At 54.1% G+C, this 21,403-nt stretch overlaps 2 protein-coding genes and 1 pseudogene across 5 annotated transcripts in view; 2 read left to right on the top strand and 1 right to left on the bottom strand.

Moving 5' to 3' along the window:
* PRSS27 (serine protease 27) overlaps positions 1-4,937 on the top strand; it is a 30,701-nt gene extending 25,764 nt beyond the window's left edge. Inside the window, exons 1-6 of one of the 3 annotated variants that reach the window (XM_079792222.1) lie at positions 192-455; positions 897-923; positions 1,600-1,762; positions 2,829-3,121; positions 3,456-3,625; positions 4,036-4,937. In XM_079792222.1, the coding sequence (XP_079648348.1) occupies positions 359-455; positions 897-923; positions 1,600-1,762; positions 2,829-3,121; positions 3,456-3,625; positions 4,036-4,329 (1,044 nt within the window). In that variant the 5' untranslated portion in view covers positions 192-358 and the 3' untranslated portion in view covers positions 4,330-4,937. Of the gene's footprint in view, positions 1-191; positions 456-896; positions 924-1,599; positions 1,763-1,825; positions 3,122-3,455; positions 3,626-4,035 lie in introns of those variants that run through there. The other 2 variants (XM_079792221.1, XM_079792220.1) reach the window with 2 other exon arrangements.
* A 146-nt stretch (positions 4,938-5,083) lies between these two features.
* LOC307116663 (glutamine synthetase-like) lies at positions 5,084-7,716 on the top strand (annotated as a pseudogene). Its single transcript has one exon. The product of its transcript is annotated as a glutamine synthetase-like (transcript).
* A 4,706-nt stretch (positions 7,717-12,422) lies between these two features.
* The window catches only part of KCTD5 (potassium channel tetramerization domain containing 5), a 35,687-nt gene continuing 26,706 nt past the window's right edge, over positions 12,423-21,403 (bottom strand). Inside the window, exons 5-6 of the mRNA XM_079782894.1 lie at positions 20,637-20,762; positions 12,423-13,779 (exon numbers count right to left, since the gene is read on the bottom strand). Coding sequence (XP_079639020.1) covers positions 13,750-13,779; positions 20,637-20,762 — 156 coding nt within the window. The 3' untranslated portion in view covers positions 12,423-13,749. The remainder of the gene's footprint in view (positions 13,780-20,636; positions 20,763-21,403) is intronic.

Raw genomic sequence — 21,403 nt, 5'->3', positions numbered from 1 at the left:
GATGAGACTATCGCCCAGCTGGTGTCTCAAGGCTGGGGTTGATGTTCCTGTAAAGGCCTAGCAGCAGGCCCTGTGTCTGTGTCCAGAGATGTGAGGGGCAATGGATCCTGGGGAGATGGGTCCCAAGAACAGCTCTACCTCATTCCTCTAACTGTCCCCTCACCTCCCCACCTTAGGGTGCCATGGCCAGCAGAGGGTCTTGGGCTCCAACTGCAGAGTGAAGGGTCAGCTCTTGGGAACCTGGAATCTTGGGAAGACTAACCCACAATGACCGCTGACTGACTTTTCTCTATTCCCCTGAGACTAGAGAGACCTGTGGGCTGGGCTGTAGCCTTGGGATTGAAGTTAGATTGGAAGCATGCTCCTTGGAACAGACTGTGAGAACGTCCAGACCTCTGAAATGCAAAGGCCGCTCTCAGGGACTCTTCCTTTATCCCAGCTCAAGGCTGTCCAAGGTGGGAAATGCAGACCCCACAGCATCAGGACTTAAGGCTGGATCCTCCCTAGAGCTTCCAGACAAGGATGTGTGTGGGGTGTGGAGGAAGAGACCTCTTCAGGGACTAGAAGAGCCATCCTGCCCTAAGCAGGAGAGTCAAACCATGACATGGCCTCCTCACTGGAATCTTCTGATTAGCTCCCTGTATGGCAAGGAGTCTGTCTGCCCTTGCAGATAAGCTCTGGCCCATAGGCCTGGGCCTGCAGACCTTGAAGTGAGGGCCTGCGGCAAAGTTGAAGGCCCCTGGCCTCTCCTGCTGGGTCCCTTTGTGGACTGTCCTGAGTCCTCAGGGGGCTGGGTATGGAGCAAAGGAGGGTCACACTGACCAGCAGTGGGGAAAGGAGGAGCAGAAACTGTTCTGGCAAAGTTGGCTGATGACCCCCTCTTTTCTCCCTTTCAGGGACTCAGATGACCAAAGCATTGAACGGTAAGCAGCAAGACCTTTGGGTGGGGGGACAGGAGTAGGCTTGATAGAGGCAAGACTGGCCAGAGGCTCTCACAATTACCTGGAAGGAGACCCAGAATAAATGGGAAGGGCAGGGCACGGGGAATCCCAAAGTAAGGAAAAGGTGTGGCTCAATGGAATTGGAGCCCAGACAGGACGAAGGTCTGTACATTGCAGGTGGCACAAGAGGGCCATTGAGGCATGAAGCATGGAAATGGGGCAGGAAAAAGTGACAGGAAAGAAGCAAAGGATAGAATCTGAAGATCATTCTGCTGTAACAATAACAGACTCCCTTGGGGTCACCTGGGTGAGACCCTCCCAACATACACTGTGCTTTCAGGAGCCACTGTTTGTCAGGTCCTGGGATCAGGTCTCTGTATGTGTTACCTCAACCCTCCTCATGGTGTCACCGTTTCATGAGTGAGGTGTTTGAGGCCCAGGGGGGTGGGGTCCTTTCCCAAAGCTTGGAAGGGTATGCCTGTGTCAGAGGCTGACCTGATGCCCAGGCCTCTGACTTGCCCAAGGTCCCCGAGCAGGTCAGGGACAGGGAGGCCCCAGGATTGAGCAGAAAGTGGAAGCTGGAATGTGGGGTTGGGGTAGGTAATCAGCTGATGGAACCAACCCCCAAGTGAGTGCTGCCCTGGTTGTGTTCCCCTAGTCTGCGGGCGCCCGAGGATGCTGAACCGGATGGTGGGTGGGCAGGATGCCTTGGAGGGCGAGTGGCCATGGCAGGTCAGCATCCAGCGAAATGGAAGCCACTTCTGTGGGGGCAGCCTCATCACAGATCGGTGGGTCCTCACTGCGGCGCACTGCTTCTCCAAGTAAGTCCCCCCCGCCCCCTCGCCTCCCCTCCCCCCCCCCCCCGCCCCCCACACACACATTCTCCCTCACTACCGACTGCCTATGTCCACTCTGCCTCTCTCCACACCAGGGCACCGCTGACAGAGCCCCATGCTCCGCCAGGTTTCAGCACCTTGGACAGTGCCCACTGCCTGTCCAGCACGGACCCACCTTTCTGGCCAGTCCCCACTTGAGACTAACTTCCAGGTTCAATCTCTGCTTCCCAGCCTTTGCTCCCTGCAGCCCAGTTGGAAGGTCCACTGCTGGTCTCACTAGTGATGTGCTTGGCCAGGACTGGGGCCCTGTCCCTACAAGTGCTGGCGGGCTCCTCCAGGACCTGGACCTGATCCCCCCTCACACATCTCAGATCCCTTTTCCGGCTGCGACTCTGGTTACAGATGAGCCCAAGGACTGGAGTAGATGTCTCTTCCTCCTCCTCACCCTGTCTAAGATCACCCATGTCATTCCTGACCAAAGGGCCAGGCTACACATCCCTGCTATTACACTGTGAATCACCTGGTCCCTGACCTTCAGGGTTTCCCAAGCACCTTAGCTCTTGCCTCATCACAGCTCTGCATTTTAAATTCAGCAATGCAGGTTCAGAGGGAGTAGTTCACTTGCCCAAGGCTCACGGGAAGGGCTGGGCCCAACCCCCAGTTGGCTGGCCCCCAGCTACTCCCTTGCGGGCAGTCAACTGCTTCACCCCTCACAAAAAGCCTCTTACTGTCCCCATTTCACAGCCAAGGAAACTGAGTCACAGAGAACTTGATAGGTGAATTGCTCAATGTCACCCAGCTGGCCAGGGGTGGACCTGGGAATTAAAATCAAAATTTAAAGCTGCTTTAGCTTATACATCTTTAGCCACCTCACCCGGATGTGTGTCCCCCTGGAGATTACTTTTTTGTGCAGAGATGTCAGGCACTGGACCTGGATACCAGGAGGAAGGTGTCTGGCAGCAGAGGAACAAACGAACTACTCCCTTTCCCTTCTCCATCGAACCTGCAGCAATCCCCCCTTTGAAACCTCAGAGGGGCTGCCTCACACCAGCTCTCTGCTCTTTCCCACCAGCACCTCTAAAACATCCTTCTACCGGGTCCTGCTGGGGGCGCGGCAGTTGGTGAAGCCAGGACCACATGCCACGTATTCACGCGTGAAGCGGGTAGAAAGCAACCCCCTGTACCAGGGCATGGCCTCCAGTGCCGACGTGGCCCTGGTGGAGTTGGAGGCACCTGTGACCTTCACCAATTATATCCTCCCCGTGTGCATGCCTGACCCCTCGATCATCTTTGAGTCGGGCATGGAATGCTGGGCCACCGGCTGGGGCAGCCCCAGTGAGCAAGGTAATGGGGCAGGTTCAGGAAAGAATGGGGGACATGCCATAGAGAAGGTTAGGGCCACTCTGAACCAACAATCTTTTTCTGTTGATATTGGTACGCATGATCACTACTCAAATGGGAGAAGTTGGTATGGGAAAGGGGCAGCAGATGCAGGAGGAGACATGGGAAAGTGGAGAGACGACAGAAAGAACCCAGCCTGGTGCATGAATAAGGGAAGAATTCTGTTTCACAAAGCCCTAAGTGAGGAGAGGTCTAAACCCAAGCACAACATAGGGAGGGACGGAGCTGTGCTTCTCAAGAACTGTCCGCTGAGTTGAGGCTGTTTGCCCCTCCCCAGACCGCCTGCCTAACCCTCGAATCCTCCAGAAACTCGCTGTGCCCATCATTGACACGCCCAAGTGTAACCTACTCTACAGCAAAGATGCCGAGTCTGGCTTTCAGCTGAAAACCATCAAGGACGACATGCTGTGTGCTGGCTTCGCTGAGGGCAAGAAGGACGCCTGCAAGGTAGGGGCTGGAATAGGCTGTGATGGAGGCTGAGCCCTAGGCCTAGGTCAAGGTGAGAGCCAGCCCAGGCCGACGAGGCCCACTAGGTGGGTCCATGGTCCAGACCACAGCTGTGTAGTGAGCCGAGAAAAAGATTCCTGGATCCCACCCAGAGGTGTCAGTAGGTCTGCAGTGGGACTCAGGAAAACACAATTTCAACATACCGCTCTGAGCAGGTGGACTGGAGATGCTAGAGAAATGGGCAACCCAGGCCAAGAAAGGGCCAGCCATTGGGGTGAGGGGAGCTGGGCAGGCACATTCCTAGGGTGGGGAGGTGAGGGACAATGGGAGGAAAATGGGTGTGTGTGCTTGTGCACCTGTTGGCTCTCAGGCCCATATGGTTTCTGATGGCACCTCTGCTTTCCCTGCAGGGTGACTCGGGGGGCCCTCTGGTGTGCCTTGTGGACCAGTTGTGGCTACAGGCTGGAGTGATCAGCTGGGGTGAGGGCTGTGCCCGCCGGAACCGCCCAGGTGTCTACATCCGGGTTACCTCCCATTACAACTGGATCCATCGGATCATCCCGGAACTGCAGTTTCAGAAGGCCAGGTCTGGCGGCCAGAAGCGGGGGCCCCGGGTCCAGCAGCCCCGCATTCAAAACTTTGCACCCTGCCTGGCGGCCCACACGGCCCTCCTGGTCCTCATGGGCCTACTCACCTGCTTCTGAGCCCTGCTCAGGCAGGTAGGCGAGTGTAACCCCTGGAGCCCACATGTACATTTGTAAATAGCCTTTTCTCTCTTCTTTCAAATGCCAGTTATTTTTATTTATGTTCACCCTCCAATAAAAACCTAACCTCAGTACCGGCTGCCAGGTATGGGCCCTTAGGGCAAGAGGGGAGAGGAGAGGTACCTGATGGGGAGGTGTACTGAGGAGTGTGAGTTGGGGGCAACACTGGGTGGGGGTGTGTGGAGGGCAAGGCTCCCAGTGAGAAGGGAGCTGCAGCAGGCACACTGGAGGCTGGATCACTGGAGTCCAGGTCCTCAGTGTCCCGTGACACCTGCTCCCAAGATCCTCTCACAGGCAGCTTCCCTGCTCGCCCCCTGCCTGCCTCATTGTCCTTGCCAACAGCCACCCTCATAATAAGTGCTGCCGCAGGGCACCCTGGGCTAAACCCTAGGGGCAGCGACCAAACCAGCAGAAAGAATGGGGGCCTGGCAGAGGGGCCTGAAGAAAGAGGACTTTGTGGGGTATGGGGGACTCTCAGCCCCCACTTCCTATTTCTAAATCACCCCAAGACTTTTTCAAATAACATCCAAGGTGATGCCCCCACAACCATACTTTCCTACCCCAGTGGGGAGTAGGTAGGGCCCCTCCAGGGGCTCCCTGCTCCCCAGGTTCCCCTTGACCCCCAGCTCCTTTTCCTCCACCTCCCCCCTGGTGAGTCCAAAGCTGCAGGAGGAGGCTGGATTTGGGGCCCATATCCACTGGGAGACTCAGGGGGCCCTCTGGTGTGCCTTGTGGGCCAGTTGTGGCTACAGGCTGGGGTGATCAGCTGGGGTGAGGGTTGTGCCTGCCAGAAGCGCCCAGGTGTCTACATCCGGGTTACCTCCCATTATAACTGGATCCATCGGATCATCCCGGACCTGCAGTTTCAGCAGGCCAGGTCGGGCGGCCAGAAGACCTGCCCCTCCTTCTCAGTGCACCCTGCTGTAGCTTGTCAATACCAGGAATCCAGCACAAAGAGGTCTCTGGAGCTCTGGCCCTCAGGGTGCTCAGGCCCTGCCATGATGGCATGTTTACCCATGGGGCAACATTAGGTTCGCAGGCTGGTTCAAACAGGTCCACAGCAGGCCTCTTCTGTGGCCATGGTCAGCTCTCCCCCACATGTAGACTGACTCTCAAAAGGTACCTGGGCTTACCTGCCATGATCAGCAATAATGAACTGGATGAGATTCGTAGGAGGGCCTTGCACACACATATAACCACATACCCATGCACACACTCCCTAGCACACCACATATACACATTCATGCAGACATGTGTGCATACCCATGCCTTCACTCACAGATGTTCATATTCATGCACACATGTTCACTAGTACATAACATGCACACACCCATGCACAAAGAAACACCCACACATATGCAAGCCCATGCACACAACTGTGTATACACAGGCAGAGCTTTCCACCTGGTGCCATGAAGAAAGCGGGCCTGGATATTTATGGAATGAATCAGTAAGAACTTAGCAAGCACCTGCTGTGAACTGTGCCTGGGGACAGAGTGGGAACAAATACTTAACTCCTCTCTGGGTTCCACTTTGCTGGGCACATCCCTGCCTGCAGGCAGGAAGGACCAGTGGTGCAACTGGCAGAGGCTCATGGTGGCCCCACTCCCCTGCTGGCTGCTCTGTGACCCTCTGGGGACTGGACTGTCTGCTACACTCCTTCTCTAGACCAGAGATGGGCTCTCAGTCCCTCGGGGGCCAGCAGGTACAGCAAGGCCCAGGCTATGGGTATCCTGAGGGCAGCCGTAGGGACAAGTTCTGGATCATCCTGGCTGGGACCAGGGTCTGGCCTGGGTCCCGCAGCCTTGGAGAAAGGCCTGGCTGACCCCTCCCCCTAGCCCCTGTTCTGGAGGCATTAAGGAGAAAGGCCTGGCTGACCTCTCCTCCTAGCCCCTGTTCTGGAGGCATTAAAAAGCTTCATGCCAAGAGCCGAGGATGGGAGAAGAGCAGTGTCTGAGCAGCACTCCCAGCTTCCTCTCCTCTCTGCACCTCGCTCTCACGGCCTGCCCGCCCTGCCCCCCTGCTGCCTGCTCATCCCCCAGAACAACTTCCACCATGTCCACCTCAGCGAGTTCCACTTGAACAAAGCCATTAAGCAGGTGTACATGTCCCCGCCTCAGGGTGATAAAGTCCAAGCTATCTATATCTGGATTGATGGTACTGGAGAAGGACTGCGATGCAAGACCCGGACCCTGGACAGTGAGCCCAAGAATAAAGAAGAGTTGCTGAGTGGAATTCTGATGGCTCTAGTACTATGAAGTCTGAAGGCTCCAACATGGCATGTATCTCATTCCTGGACCCTGTCTGCGAGGACCCCAACAAGATGGTGTTCTGTGAAGTCTTAAAGTACAACCGCAAACCTGCAGAGACCAACTTAAGATATGCCTGCAAACGGATAATGGACATGATGAGCAATCAGCATCCCTGGTTTGGAATGGAGCAGGAGTATACTCTCATGGGCACAGATGAGCATCCTTTTGGTAGGCCTTCCAGTGGCTTCCCTGGACCCCACGGTCCATACTACTGCAGCGTGGGAGCAGACAGAGCCTATGGCAGGGATAGTGTGGAGGCTCACTACCAGGCCTGCTTGTATGCTGGCATCAAGATCGCAGGGACAAATGCTGAGGTCATGCCCGCTCAGTGGGCATTCCAGATAGGACCCTGTGAAGGAATCAACATGGGAGATCTCTGGGTGGCCCGTTTCATCTTGCACCGAGTGTGTGAAGACTCTGAAGTGATAGTAACCTTTGATCCCAAGCCCATTCCTGGGAACTGGAATGGTGCCGGCTGCCACACCAACTTCAGCAGCAAGGCCATGCGAGAGGAGACGGGTCTGAAGTACATTGAGGAGTCCATCAAGAGGCTGAGCAGGCAGCACCAGTACCACATCCGAGCTACAATCCAAGGGGGGCCGGGACAATGCCCGGCGCCTAACTGGATCCAATGAAACCTCCAACATCAACGACTTCTCCGCCAGCGTGGCCAACCCAGCATCCGCATTCCCCGGGCTGTGGGCCAAGAGGAAGTATTTGAAGACCAGCGCCCCTCTGCCCTCTGTGACCCCTCCGCAGTGACAGAAGCTCTCATCCGCACGTGTCTTCTCAAGGGAACTGGCGATGAGCCCTTCCAGTACAAAAACTCAGTGGACTAGACTTGCAGCCATCCAGCTCCTTCTAATTACTTCATCTGGCTCCCACTCTGGCCCCTCAATTGTCGTAACAAATGTAACTCAAAGGGCAGAATATCAAGGTCTTTTTTAATTCCTTGTGCCCAGTTAATATCTCTTGCTTTCTTTGGCCAGGTTAGAGGGGTCAAGTTCTTAGTCTCTTCACACACACACACACACACACACACACACACACACACACACACACACACCTTTTTTCCCCCTATCACTGAAGCTTTCTAGTGTGTTAGTGGCGGGGGCCGGGGGGGGGGGGGGGTCCGGGGCGCGGGGAAACATAACCACTGCTTCACTTAATCAGGTGTTTGTCCAACAGGCGTAGCTATCTGGACAGTGAGCATAGTATTTGTGAAGGGAGGGGAGGACCTTTTTCTTCTCTGAGGTAACTGAAGTGGGTAGGAGTGCTGGGCTTGCTCTGTGGTTAGGTTAGATGTTCCCTTTTGTGGGGAAGTTCCATTTCTTAAAAGGTTATAACCAGCTTTTTTTTTTTTTAATTGATTTCAGAGAGGAAGGGAGAGGGAGAGGGAGACAGAAACATCAATGAGAATCATTGATCAGCTGCCTCCTGCACGCCCCCTACTGGGGATGGAGCCTGTAACCTGGGCATGTGCCCTTGACTGGAATCGAACCTGGGATCCTTCAGTCCACAGGCCGACGCTCTATCCACTGAGCCAAACCGGCCAGGGCATAACCAGCTTTCTAATTAAAGTGAGAATTAGGAAAGGTCGGGGGCAGCAGGCAGGAAAATGCCCTCTTACCTGCCAACTGTGACCCATTTGCAGTGATCTGCTTCCCTGACCTGGAGCTAAGTGCCCTCACTGGAAGGCAAGCTCAGCATAAAGGGACAGGATGGGTAGCCCTACCTCCAAAGAAAAAGTTCTCATTGCTCGGTCCTCCGTTTATAACACAAATCAGAGTAGTGTTTTTATATTTAAATGCAAAAATAAAAAAATTACATGTATGGGTGTGCGGATGGATATGTGTGCTTTTTCTAAAGGAGAAAACCCGCTCTGGTCACTGGGAGCCACATTTGAGGCAAGTAGTCTGGTTAGAAATAAGGCACCCCTTTGGAGGGGAGGGTGAGGGGGGCGGTGCTTGAGAAGTTGGCTGTTAGGGGCTGTTAAACCCTCACTACCATTTAAGGGTTTCTCTGTGCCCTGCCTGCCCTTCTGGACATGGATGGCTAACAGGAGCCAATAGCAGCAGTCACCCGAGCCCCATGGCTTTGGTTTATAGACACATGTATGCGCAGGGGTTTAGAACTATGAGTTGGCTGGTCAATTTGAGCCTGTATGTTACTGACAAGGGGATATTGGGTTATTTTCTGGGGGACTAGCATGTCACTAAAACAGGCCTTTTGATATATATATTTTTTAAATTTTAAGCAAAAGCAGTTTATATTTTAATCATATTTGTAGGGATTTGAAGTCTCTGTTTTACAGAATTGCTTGTTTGCTTCCACTGTCTCCTTCCTGTCTGCTCTTAGAGGGGAGGAGGACAGGACTGGGGTTAAATACTTGTAATTTTGTATCCTGGTGTCTGTTCTGAGTGTGAAATATTCCTTTTTGCTCATTAAGATTCTGAGGAGTTATTTTTTCTTTTATAATAAAGAAACAAACCCCACCTTCAAAAAAAAAAAAAAAACACCACAACAACTTCATGCCTAACTGGTGTGGCTCAGTGGTTGAGCATTGACCTATGAAACAAGAGGTCACGGTTCGATTCCCGATCAGGGCACATGCCCGGGTTTCGGGCTCGATCCCCAGCAGGAGGTGCGCAGGAGGCAGCCGATCACTGATTCTCTCTCATCACTGATGTTTCTCTCTCTCGCCCTCTCCCATCATCTCAGAAATCAATAAAAACATATTTAAAAAAAAAAAAGAAGAACGCTTCAGGCCCTGTGATTGGAGATTAGGTGGTCTCTGGAGGAAAGCCCTCTGCAGCCTCTGTGGGGAGGCCAGGATGAAGCCTCACCCTGGAGATGGGCGAAGACCAGGCTCCTCTCAGAGGACTTGCCACCCTCTCTCTGCCTCCTCCAGCCTGCTGTCCCAGCTTTCTTCCCCCATTAACACCCCTCCCGATCTACTACAGGGCAGGGGTCTGGGCAGGTTCTGTGGGGCCAATGCAGGGCACCCTCGCCTCCAGTGACACCACACCCAGTTGGGCTGGGAGGGCGAGTCTGGAGTCCCGGGTGGGGTCCCTGATGCAGCCACGGTGGTGGCCAGCATATGACCGAGGGCACAGTTCCCCCATCCCTGGGCTCCCCAACACTGTCCCCGCCCAGACCCAGAGCAGATGCTCAACCAGAGGGCTGTGGAGAGGAAGGGCAAATACTCTTGGAGAGACCAGATTAAAAGGGAAAGCAGATTTATTTCATGCCTTTCACAGTTCACGGCACCCTTAGTGTTGTGAACGGAGGTTAAGGAGAGACATGCCCCCATCTGTCACCAGTCCCCTTTCCCACCCTTGGCAGGGGTGTGGCTCTGACACAACTTTCCACACTGTCTCCAAGCAGTACCTCAAGAGCCATCTGCCGGGGGGGGCGGGGGGGTGGCAGTACCAGGTCTAGGTCAGTAGCAGGAAGAACACTTTGGAGAACCGGAGACTGTCTGCTGCTCCACAGGGGGCAGAGGGGAGCAGGCCCAACCCAGGGCACGAACCACATCAGCTTATAGGTGAAGCAAGAGTTGGGGGACCAGATACCCCTCCTGTGGGCCACAACCAAGCCCAGAAATCCCAAATATGCACCCACACCCACACATGGGCATGCACACATAAGCATTATGACCAGCCCACAGGAGCCCCAGGAAGGAAAACTGCTGGGCCAATACCCCAGACCCATTCTGGCCTCAAGGACCGGAGGTCAGCCATGGCTCCGATGTAGCAGGATGCCTGACTGTTTGCCTCGAGCAGAGTCCTAGGTCTGTGCCACCACCAAGAGCTCAGGTGCGCAGGAGGCATGGAGCAGGGAAGACAAGAGGGGATGCGAATCAAAGCCCCTAAAGCCAGGGCCTCACCTCTTCCACCGGGGTTGTGCATGTGTCAGAGTTTTAGTCTGTCTCAGGGAAGCACAGCTCGCTCCAAAGGTGCCGGAGTGGAGCTGCTTCCGCTGAAGGCGCACCTGGGCCTCAGCACCCACAGGCCTGCCACAGGCTCCATGGGGCTAATAGCTGCCCTATAGGCTCAACTCTTTATTGCCTCTATAGGGCTCAGTGACCAGTGGGTAACAGGGCACCCGCCAGCCACTGCCACCAGCTCAGGGCAAGACAAAAGATGCCAGAAGCACCTGCTGGTTGGACACAAGTAAACACAGGGGTCAAGGGGTGGTGCCTGCCCCTGTGCAGAGCCCTGGAAGGTTCCAGACATGGGCTCTGCAGGAGGCCCAGCAGCTGGGGATCCTCGAAGGGAGCCTGCACACACCAAGCACCCGCCTTCCCCTCCTGTCCTGTCCTCTGGCTTCCTGGAGCTACAGGGCTGGTGGCCCCGAGGCTGCCCCGAAAGCTGTCACCTGCCCCTCCTCACACACCCCCATGGCAGGCAGGCTATGCTTGGAGGATGAGGACCAAGAGGCAGGGCTCCCTCATCAACCTCAGGACCCAGATTAGATGGCTGTTTCCTTTCCAGTCCTTGGCTCAAACAGAAGACAATCTGAGGACTTTGACAGGGATACCCAAGATACTCTGGAACCTCTCCCAAGTACCCACCTGCAGAGGGACCTAGAGGCATGTCCAGGTTTGCTGTTGACATCAGGGAGCTGCGGGATGCCAAGTTTAGTCTGTTCAGAAAGTAAACTCCTCAGAGCAGAACTTGGAGTCCTTTGCCATGTGCCCCGGCTGTACATGGAGCTATGGAAGAGCCCAGCCCCCAGGCAGGCAGTTCCTACCCCCAGCCTGGGCAGGCAGAACAGGTCCCCACCCAGGGCCCTGGGGCCCCTGGCCAGGCCGGCCCCACACCTGGAAACAGGACAGACACTCCTGAGAGGCTGGAAGTTTGGAATGCCGGAGACTCCAAAACCTTGTGACCGAGGACATCCTAGACAGCCTCAGGGAGCCAGAGCTCTCCAGGGACACTGAACAGGAATTTCCTAAAGCGTGGAGAGCACCCCAGGCGCTGTCACACAGCAGCCACCAGTGGGAGCCGGAGCGGCTGTGGGGAGGGCGGCATTGGGGGTGGGAGGCTCACAGTGCCCAAGGACGTGAAGGAATTTGAAGCTGGTGTTACTGGCCAGAGTAAGAGACAAGACAGGTGGGCACGCCAAACTTGATGAGGCATCAGTACTTTAAAATAAGTCACTCACAGATGATCTTGTCCCCGGACATGTGCTGCACTAACCCCCTAGCCAGTCCCCAGGCTGGACAGTAACAGACAGGTGGATGGCCCAGCTCCACCCTGGCCACTAACCATGCCCAGTGTTGCCAAGAGCTTTTCCATGCATTTTAAGATATTAACAGTTGCTCTGCTCATTCATAAATACACAATTTTATTTGCTATTTTTAGGGGAAACTTAGGCATTAAACTGTCAGCTGATAAAATACGATACCTAAAAAAGTATAAAAGTATAAATATCCCCTTAGAATAAATTTTAGTGAATTAAGTCTTAATATCTTTAAATTAAAAAAAAAAATCCTATCTATGATGTCAAGGTCACAAATAAACAACAATAAGCGGCCAGCAGTGCCCCACAGGTATACCCTGAGGCCCACAAAGGCCGCCCTCCTCCCAAGGCTCCATGAGGAGAACGGGTCACCAGGGGCTAAATATGCCCTATAGAAAGGTCGCTATAAATGGTTGAAGCCAAACATTTAACAACATACAACAGACCTTACAAAAGGAGTAGGTAAGTCCTAGGTGCTGGAGAACTTGGTTAATCAGGTTATTTATTGGCAAAGGAGAAGAGGGCACAGGTGAGATGCCTCCGGAAGCGTTTGAAACCAGACGTGCCAGAGCCTCTGCCCGACATGTCAGCAGCCCCGGTGTCGGTGTGCACAGCTCCCGGGGAAGCCCTAGGTCAGGAAGCAGAGAGCTGCCTGTCCGAGCCAGGTCCCCCAGGCTGTTTCCACGACCAGCTCAGAAAGGGCTGTTCTCAAAGCATGTGGATAGCAGGTTGTAGAGGAATCCTTGTAGTTCCAATGTCATGTAAGGTGGGCAGAGCCCATGTGTGGAGTCTCAAACATCCCAGAAATATCAGAGAACTGCATAGTTATACAAAGAAAATGAAAGAGCCGGCAAGAAAGAGAAATATTTGTGATGCGCTGTAAACATCCAATTTTCAACATGACCCGGAATTTCAGCTCCAGAAGCCAGGTGGACAGGCCTCCCGCCTGACCTCCATCCCAGGCGAGACAAAGGCACTGACGAGCGCCAGCTCCTCCAAGAGCCCATGGGTGGGAGGAACAAAACAAAATTTCTACCTCCCTTTAAAGGACTTAACAGATCAATCCAAAATGCAGCAACACTTTTAGGCGTTTCTAAAAAGTAAAAACATTGGGAAGTCTATCCACACTGGAAATAAGAGATGCAAAGGTCTCTTGCCTGGAAAATACAAGTGAAGACGACTTGACTGTTCCAGGCCAGGTCAGGCCAGGGGAACATGGCTCTGAAGGAGGCCCAGCCTTGGGGTGGGGGTCCAGGAAGTAGTGAACATACAGAGGCCACCTCTGTCAAAAGCTGCCCAAGGCTGTGAGAAACCAATCATACCTAGGCATGACTCTCTGACCGGAGAACCAGGGCCTGGTGCGGTGTGGGTGATCAGCAGACACCCAGAGCCCGGGGCCACAGCACTGCGACCACTTGCTACCAGCAAGGCCCAGGCTCCGTTACAGACTGTTTGTGTAGCACCAAGAACGCTGTCCTCTAAATGATCTTCGGTGATTAAAGGGGTTGGTCAGGAGCATCCTTCCTCGGGCCTGTGTGGCACTTGGAAAAAATCGAGCGAAGGCTCCCATAGCAACGCCCGCCTGGCCAGCACACCTCCTCCTAGTGGGGGATGCCCGGCCTTGGACAGCTGGTCACGTCTCTCACCACCCACCTCAGAGGCAAAAAAAGGATTCACACCCAGATCTCTATAGAAAATTGTCAAAAGCAGGTTTCTTCTCACGGCCAAGCTTCCTCGACATGGCGGTTCATTTCATCTTGGGAAAAGTAAAACGTTTCGTCAGCTGTCAGCATTGTGCTCCTCACATCCTTGAACCTCGTTCTTGCAAAATCTGAAAATGCCAAATGCAGAGAATGAGGACGAGTTTTGCACAGGGAGGTGGGAACTATTCAGCCCTGGAACCAAGTGCCCTGCTTCAGGAAGTGGAGCCCACAGACCCCAATCAGCCTACAGATGGCTCGGCTCTGGGGCCTGAGGAAGCCAGCACCACAGCTAGGGTCTGAGAATAGGCTGGGGCTCACCCCAGCTGACCCTCGATGTAGGGGCCTGGCTTGCGTACCTCCTGGCCTACACGAGGGGCTGGCCCCTCCAACTCTCTCGACCCTCCATCCCAACCTGACATCAGAAAGGCATGCTCCCACCTCCATCAGGTGCCTCCCTGGGCTTCCTCCAGGAGGTCTGAGGAACACAGGCATGGCTGGAGGGGGGACAGCTCCTTATCAGGCCCCACGGACTGCCAACAGCCGCCTCTCTCCCTCCCACTCTTCCTTGGCATTTCAGGGCCAGAGCAGCCGTACACCCCACCCAGCCCTTCCCTCAGCACTGGGATCAATTGTGCATCCCATCCACTTCCAAATCGGACTGGGAGCTCCTCAAGGCCTGGAGCCACCTGGGGACATGCTGTGCACTGGCAAATGCCTATGGAGTTGAACCCCACACAGGTGGAGGAGCTGGAACCACCTGTGTCCCTAGGTGGGGGCTTCAGGGCTGGCAAATATTGCTGTTTCCATACATCAAGTATGGCTGCTAAGCATCAGGTAACCAGGACAGATAGGCCACAAGTCCCAGACTAGCCCATCCTAGCCAAGGCCAATGCTGTAAGATGACCCTCCCTAGGATCCCATCAGCAGTGTAAGAGCGAGCCACCCAGGGGCATTCTGCACTTGAATTTCAGAGCTGAGAGATATGGCTTCGAGGACACTGTGTACTTCTGAGCCCTGGGGCCCAGGCACAACACAGGGATATGCCCTGGAAGGGAGCAGGTTCTGCTTGTGCCAGGCCCAGACCCACATGGATGCTCTGGCCAGAGTGAGGTTCACTGCCTCCCAGCAAGACCCTGTAGAAGGAGGCAAAATTCTCAGGCTCACATTGAGTGTCCTGCTGGCCCCCAACTCACCAGCCAGGGCACCGCCCCTAGTAGGCAGTCCCTCAGTCATCTAGGGCTCATCTGAATGACTCAAGAAAAGGCACAAGTTCTTGGGAGTTGCTCCAGCTGTCTCGATACCCCTCCACCCCTACTGGTCCAGAGGTCTGGGCCCCTTGAGTCTGAGAGCTCTGGGGCTGCTCAGACAGCCCATGCTGCAGCCCTTGCAAGCCATACCTTCCGCTGTGCTGGGGGAGCAAAGGCCCAGATCAGCCCCTGCAAGTCCCTCCTGCCCCAAGGTGCTAGTCACAGCTGGGGCTGCGACTCTTTATCTTTGCTGTTTTCAGGGAAAGCTAGGGCTGGCAGGGACCCATGAAGTACAGAGCTGCCCTCGCTTTGTGGGAACCCAGCAGAGAAGACTGAGTTTACAGGACTAAGTGGTGAAAACAACGAGGCCCACACACACGATGAGGCCCACATAACCGGAACGGCCTGAGAGCAACATGACAATACAGGAAGGGCTGCCTTGCCAGAGCAGAAGCCCCAACAACTATCTTCTAACGAGGACAGAAGACCCCTCCTCCGAGGACCTGTGACAGTCATAGCCCTGTCTGCCCTGGACTCAGCTCTTACCTGAGCCACCTCCCTCAGGGAGCAGGGCAGGCCATGCACCACGAGCAGCACCCCCACAGGCAGGCCTAGGCAGATCCGGAGGCTAGGGCAGCTCCAGGGCTGCTCTGTGATCAGCCCACACCCACCCCTCCCACAGCCCAGACCTCCATGAGGGCCACCACAGCAGCTCTAGCAGCAGATGCAAGATCAATAACTGAGAAGGGAGCTGAAAGAAGTCCCCAGTGTAGGCCCAGTGCCAGTACCTGGCAGCTAACCAGTAGGTACGGCTCCTCCAAGCTCCCCTAAAGCCTAGCCAGGTTCCTATCACAGTTCCTACCAGTGGTCACCATCAGGCCAAAGTCCAGGACCTGCTGTCCATATGCTGCTGAGCCAACTAAGATGTGGCCCCAAACTGAGAAGGGCCACAAATGCAAACTATACATCTGATCTCAGAGACTTTGAAGTGAGAAGCGAAGTATCCCAATGATTTTTTAGGTTCAAATTAAAATACTTTTTGCATGTACTGAATTACGAGTATTAGCATAGCCCTAGCCTGTTTGACTCAGTAGATAGAGCATTGGCCTACGGACTGAAGGGTCCCGGGTTCAATTCCAGTCAAGGGCATGTACCTCAGCTGCAGGCTCGATCCCTGGCCCTGGGTGGGGCACATGCAGGAGACACCCAATCAGTGTGTCTTTCTCACATCAGTCTTTCTCTCTCTCTCTCTCCCCCCCTCACCCTCTCCCTCTCCATCTCTCCCACTACCTTCCACTCTCTAAAAACCAATGGAAAAATACCCAAATATCCCTAGGTGCGGATTAACAAAAACAAAACAAACAAAAAAGGGGCACTAGCATCAATTTCACATTCTTCTTAATGTGGCTGCTAGAGTTTAAGAGGACAGATGGAGCTCATGCTGCATGTCCTTGGGCTCTGGCAGCTGGTCTAGACCTCTGCTCAGCAAACATTTTCTTAAAGAATTTTCTTCAAGAGTCATATAAGTAAATATTTTAGGATTTATGGGTCAAAGGGCAAAATGGAGGATGTTATGTAGTTATATAATCACCCCACACACACACACACACACACACAAAACCCAAACCACCAACTACTGAAAGTGTAAACAAAGCCCCCAGTCTAAACCTCTCATGGCCAGAGGGTCGGCCTTTCAGTGCCTCCTGCCTTTCTGAGCTCCTCTCAGGACAAAGGCTGAGGGTCCCAACCTGCAGGGCTCAGCCTACAAGGGGGTTCCTGGTGGGAGAAGGGGACCCCAGGATGATGCCTGGTTCACCCACCTTCAACCTGCCCTCTCTGGGCCTCGACCTCCTGTGTGCAAGACAAGAGAGTAGGCCAGATGGTTCCTGCTAACAGAGAACGAAGTTGGGTTCTGGAACCAGCTGGGCCTATGAATCTCAGGCAATGAGAAGAGTCTGGGAGGTGGCAAAGAAGTGAGGAGCAGCTGGGGCCTAAGGAGGCAAACAGAAGGAGGATCATCCTTAGCCCAAGGCACTTGGGAGTAGAGGCACTCCGGACTTTGGCTTCAGGATCAGTCCATCTTCTGCAGCACAGCCCAACTCCTCGGCCCTGAGCCCATGGCCCAGCAACAGGGTGGGAAGGCTGGCAGCCTGGTGAGGAGGCCTGACACCCTTCTCAGGCCCCCCAGCGAAGGTCTCAATAGCACCCAGACAGGCGTCCTACAGGGGACAGACAGACAGCTCCACTCCCAGACAGGCCAGCTCTACTGCAGATCTACACAACTGGCAGCTAGTGTGGAAAGCTCTCTGTCAACTACAGGCATGAGACAGACACAGCAGAGGAGGGGCTGGGTCAAGGAAACTAAGTACGGGGTCCATTGCGAGGGCGGCAGAGCTCACCAGGACATTTACACTTAATCTGAGTCATTCCCATCGTGACCCGTCTCCTCGTCAGCACTCTGGCTCGGCACACACCATGCGGCAAGGGAGAAGAAGAGAGGACACCATCAGTGCAGGGCAAAACAGGGGGGCAGCAGAGGGAAGCCGGCCCAGAGAGTCCTCAGGGACCATGGATGCTCAGGGCCAGGAACTCCCACTGTTCTGTACAGCAAACCACAGACCAAGCCTCATCTTGGGGGCCTGGGCCCCAAACGTACAGGCCCAGATCACACCATGGAGGAACACGGGGCTCAAGCATCTCTCTTGCCCCATCGTCCCTGGGCCCTGGCACTCCCAAAGTGCCAGAATTTTCCTTCCCCCTTCGTAGTGAAGAACTGAACCTTGCCCTAACCGAGGTCTGGGCTTTGCACTCGGTTCCTGGTTACACTGGACAGTCTGACTATGTGATGGGAGGCAGGATCAATTGGCCAAGAGGGCTGGAGATTGCAATCAGGTATGTGGGTGATTAATCATCAATCAATCATGTCTATGTGACCAAGCCCAGTAAAAATCTCTGGACACAGAGGCTAAGGGAGCATCCTGGTGGTCAATGCTCTGTTCATGTTGCCCCCCATCCTGACTCCATGAGGAGCACAAACAGAGAAGCCCTGCGTCTGGCTGGTTCCCTGCCTCCATCCCATGAGCTCTCCCCTGGTGCATCTGAATGCTCCCTCTATAGTTCCTGTAATAAATCGTCACCGTGAGCATAACAGTGGTGAGTTCTGTGAATACTTCTGGCAAAGCAGTGGTTTGGGAAGCCCCTGAACTTGCAGCTGTGGTGGACTTGGTAGCTCTTGTGTGGGCCGTTCCCCGTGCTGAGTTGCCCCATCCCACCTGCTCTTTCCAGACACTTCCACTTTGACAAGAGAGGCTATTACGAGCTGCAGGCTATCATTTGGTGAACAGGTGAGTCCACAGTAGTGACATTCACTACCCTCAGGACGTGCAGCACTGCTACAACCAGGGTGCACGTGGGTGTCCCCAAAGCACCGTCCCCAATCCAGCCCCAATGGTTTTCCATGGCTTTCCAGAGGACCCAACCGCGCTCCACATCCCCGGGAACTCCTGCCACTGCCCCCATTTAGAAGTCACTGTGGCCACCACACTTCAGAGCCAGGTATTTTTAGAGAGAGAAATAGGGCCGCGTTTTCAATGACAAAGAAATTTGGGGTCATGCCAGGAGCTCCTTCATAGCACAGACACGTTCTTCTGCAGCTGAAAATCCACCTGAGAGAAATGAGGTTGGGTGGCTGCCCTGCTGAACTCGGCTATGAAAACTTTTCAAGTTCAGAAATAAAAGCTTCTAAGAGTCCTGCAATTGCTCAGAGAGAGATATGCCTTCTCATGAGGCTGGGGGATCGCAGGGAGGTGAATTCACCTTCCATCCCAGATTCTGTGGGAAGCATGCCCCCAGGACCCGGCACCATGACTCCTCCATCCCCCGCGTGCCTGCCAGCATCGTAGTGAAACTGCACCAACCCCGCGCTGTCCTGTCCTCAGCAGCAGCAGGACAGCCCACCCCTGAACACCTAGCTGCAAGCACTGCAGAAGGGCAGGGTGGGGACTGGAGGACTCGGTGGGCCCTGGGCACGGATAATCATGCTATGGTAAAAATGCTGCCTGTGGCCGGTGGAGGGCCAGCAGTCAGTGACTCTGCTCTTAGTCACCAAGCCCACACCTCCAAGAAAGACCCTAAAAGGTTCACAGGGGTGGTTCTGAGCAGGTGGTGGCCAGCCAGTCTGAAAAAGCCCTGGGAGACCTTGGTTAATGTTATCAGTTAAAATCCTTCTGGCTCGAGCCTTGGCCGGTTTGGCTCAGTGGACAGAGCATCATTGAAGGGTCCTGGGTTCGATTCCGGTCAAGGGCACATGCCTGGGTTGTGGGCTCAATCCCCAGTGGGGAGCATGCAGGAGGCGGCCAATCCATGATTCTCCTCATCACTGATGTTTCTATCTCTCTTTCTACATTCCTCTCTGAAATCAATAAAAACGTATTTAAAAAAAAATCCTTCTGGCTCAGGACTTTTCCTAAACTCACTCAAAATGCCCTTTGGCAGACAACACCCTGAGCCTTCACCAGGGCTGCCACAGAGCCTGCCCCCACCCCCTGGGCTCTGCTAAGGCTGCTTAGACCCCCTTGCCCTCCCGAGTCCCCCTCAGAGTTGGTTACCACCTGGTTCAAAGGTCTACCTGCCAGGTACAGCCAGCCCAAGCCAATGCTAGGTTCTGTCTGTCTTGGAATCCCTGACCTCAGAAACAAACCCAGAGGAGCTGCCACTAGTCTCTCACCTCTGGGGAAGGCCAGCTGCTGCTCCCTGCCACAAGGCTAACTTGAAAGCAAATGACATGGCAGCTCCACTTTGGCCCTGGCTGCACTGCCCTCCCCATGAGACAGAAAAGCCGGTACCCAGTAGGGAGTGATGTCAATTTATATAGGTACTGGCCAGGGCCAGGCCAAGATAATACTCCATGGACTCTAAAATAACAGAACCTGCAGGATCCACTTCTTTTTTTTTTTTAATTTTTTAAAAAAAATATATTTTATTGATTTTTTACAGAGAGGAAGGGAGAGAGATAGTTAGAAACATCGATGAGAGAGAAACATCGATCAGCTGCCTCCTGCACGCCCCCCACTGGGGATGTGCCCGCAACCCACGTACGTGCCCTTGACCGGAATCGAACCTGGGACCTTTCAGTCCGCAGGCTGACGCTCTATCCACTGAGCCAAACCGGTTTCGGCAGGATCCACTTCTTTTACAAACCAAACTCAACTCCCAATTCAGGATGGATGTGGCCAGGGCAGGTGCCACTCGGGCCCCACCCGGAAGCCTCTTGGTCCCAAATCTCCAGGGAAACAGCCCACAAATGGTGGCATCACTTAAAAGCACAGCCACACACTTCCAGGAAAGAGGGAGCCAGCGGAGAGGGTGGGTTGTGAAAGCCACAGGGGCTCACCCTGTGGGGAAGCCTGTGTCCAAAGACCTCTTTTTTTCCCCCAAAGACCTCTTGATCCACCACATCCTGCAGGGCATATATGTCTTTCATTACAGGACTCTGCCTATGACACTCGTGAGAGAATTACAGGATAATGAACAAGCAGCCCAGGTGAGTGAGTGCCAGGAAGCCTGCATAGCAGGGAGTGCAATGAGAACAGCAAGGAACTATATTCCTTTCACACTATAAAGCTTGAAGGGAAAACCAACCCTACAAAGGGTGCCTTCTACCCTCACAAGCCCCTCCCATTGGCAGGAGGCCAGAGTACTGAGGGCTGCTGCCTGCCTGCTGGCCCACCATTACTCACCTTGGCTTTCTCGCTGGGCTCACTGGTAGTGCCGTACGGGGAGTTGTGCAGCTCCTTGGAGACCACACAGAGGAACTCGGCCTGGTCTTCACTCCCATAGTTGTAGGAAGAGCCGATGCTGACCAGCTGCGAGGAGAGAAGACAGGTGTGATGTGGGCAGAGCCACATACGCACCAGGCTCAAGACAAGCCCACCCACCAGGAAGGAAGCACCAAAGTGTGAAAACCCGTGGCAAAGATAGCCAACACTAGGGGAGATTAAGGGACAGGTTTCAGCCAAGAGATTTTTTTTTTAATATTTTATTGATTTTTTACAGAGAGGAAGGGAGAGGGATAGAGAGTTAGAAACATTGATGGGAGAGAAACATCAATCAGCTGCCTCTTGCACACCTCCTACTGGGGATGTGCCCGCAACCAAGGTACATGCCCTTGACCGGAATCGAACCTGGGACCTTTCAGTCCACAGGCCGATGCTCTATCCACGGAGCCAAACCAGTTAGGGCAATAAATTTTTAATGAAATTATGAAAAATGAAGTCCCGACACATCCATATTCGGGCACATACACGCCTATATCCACCACGCACATAAACCTCATGCAGGACAGGCCTTCTCTGCAGGCTGGTCAACAATTTCAGGGTTTCTGGGCCCACAGAACCCAGCATCCCTCCTAATTAAGTCTACCCCTATTCTTTGGGTCTTTTGAAATAATGGATTGCACTGTAAAGTGCAATGCTACCTGACCACAGGGAGAGGGGAGCACAGTGTG

The sequence above is a fragment of the Cnephaeus nilssonii genome (genome assembly GCF_951640355.1).
Source record: "Cnephaeus nilssonii genome assembly, chromosome: 2".
Classification (NCBI taxonomy): Eukaryota; Metazoa; Chordata; class Mammalia; order Chiroptera; family Vespertilionidae; genus Cnephaeus; species Cnephaeus nilssonii.
The sequence above is the reverse complement of the archived record's forward strand: the minus strand, read 5'-3'. Positions and strand labels throughout refer to the sequence as shown.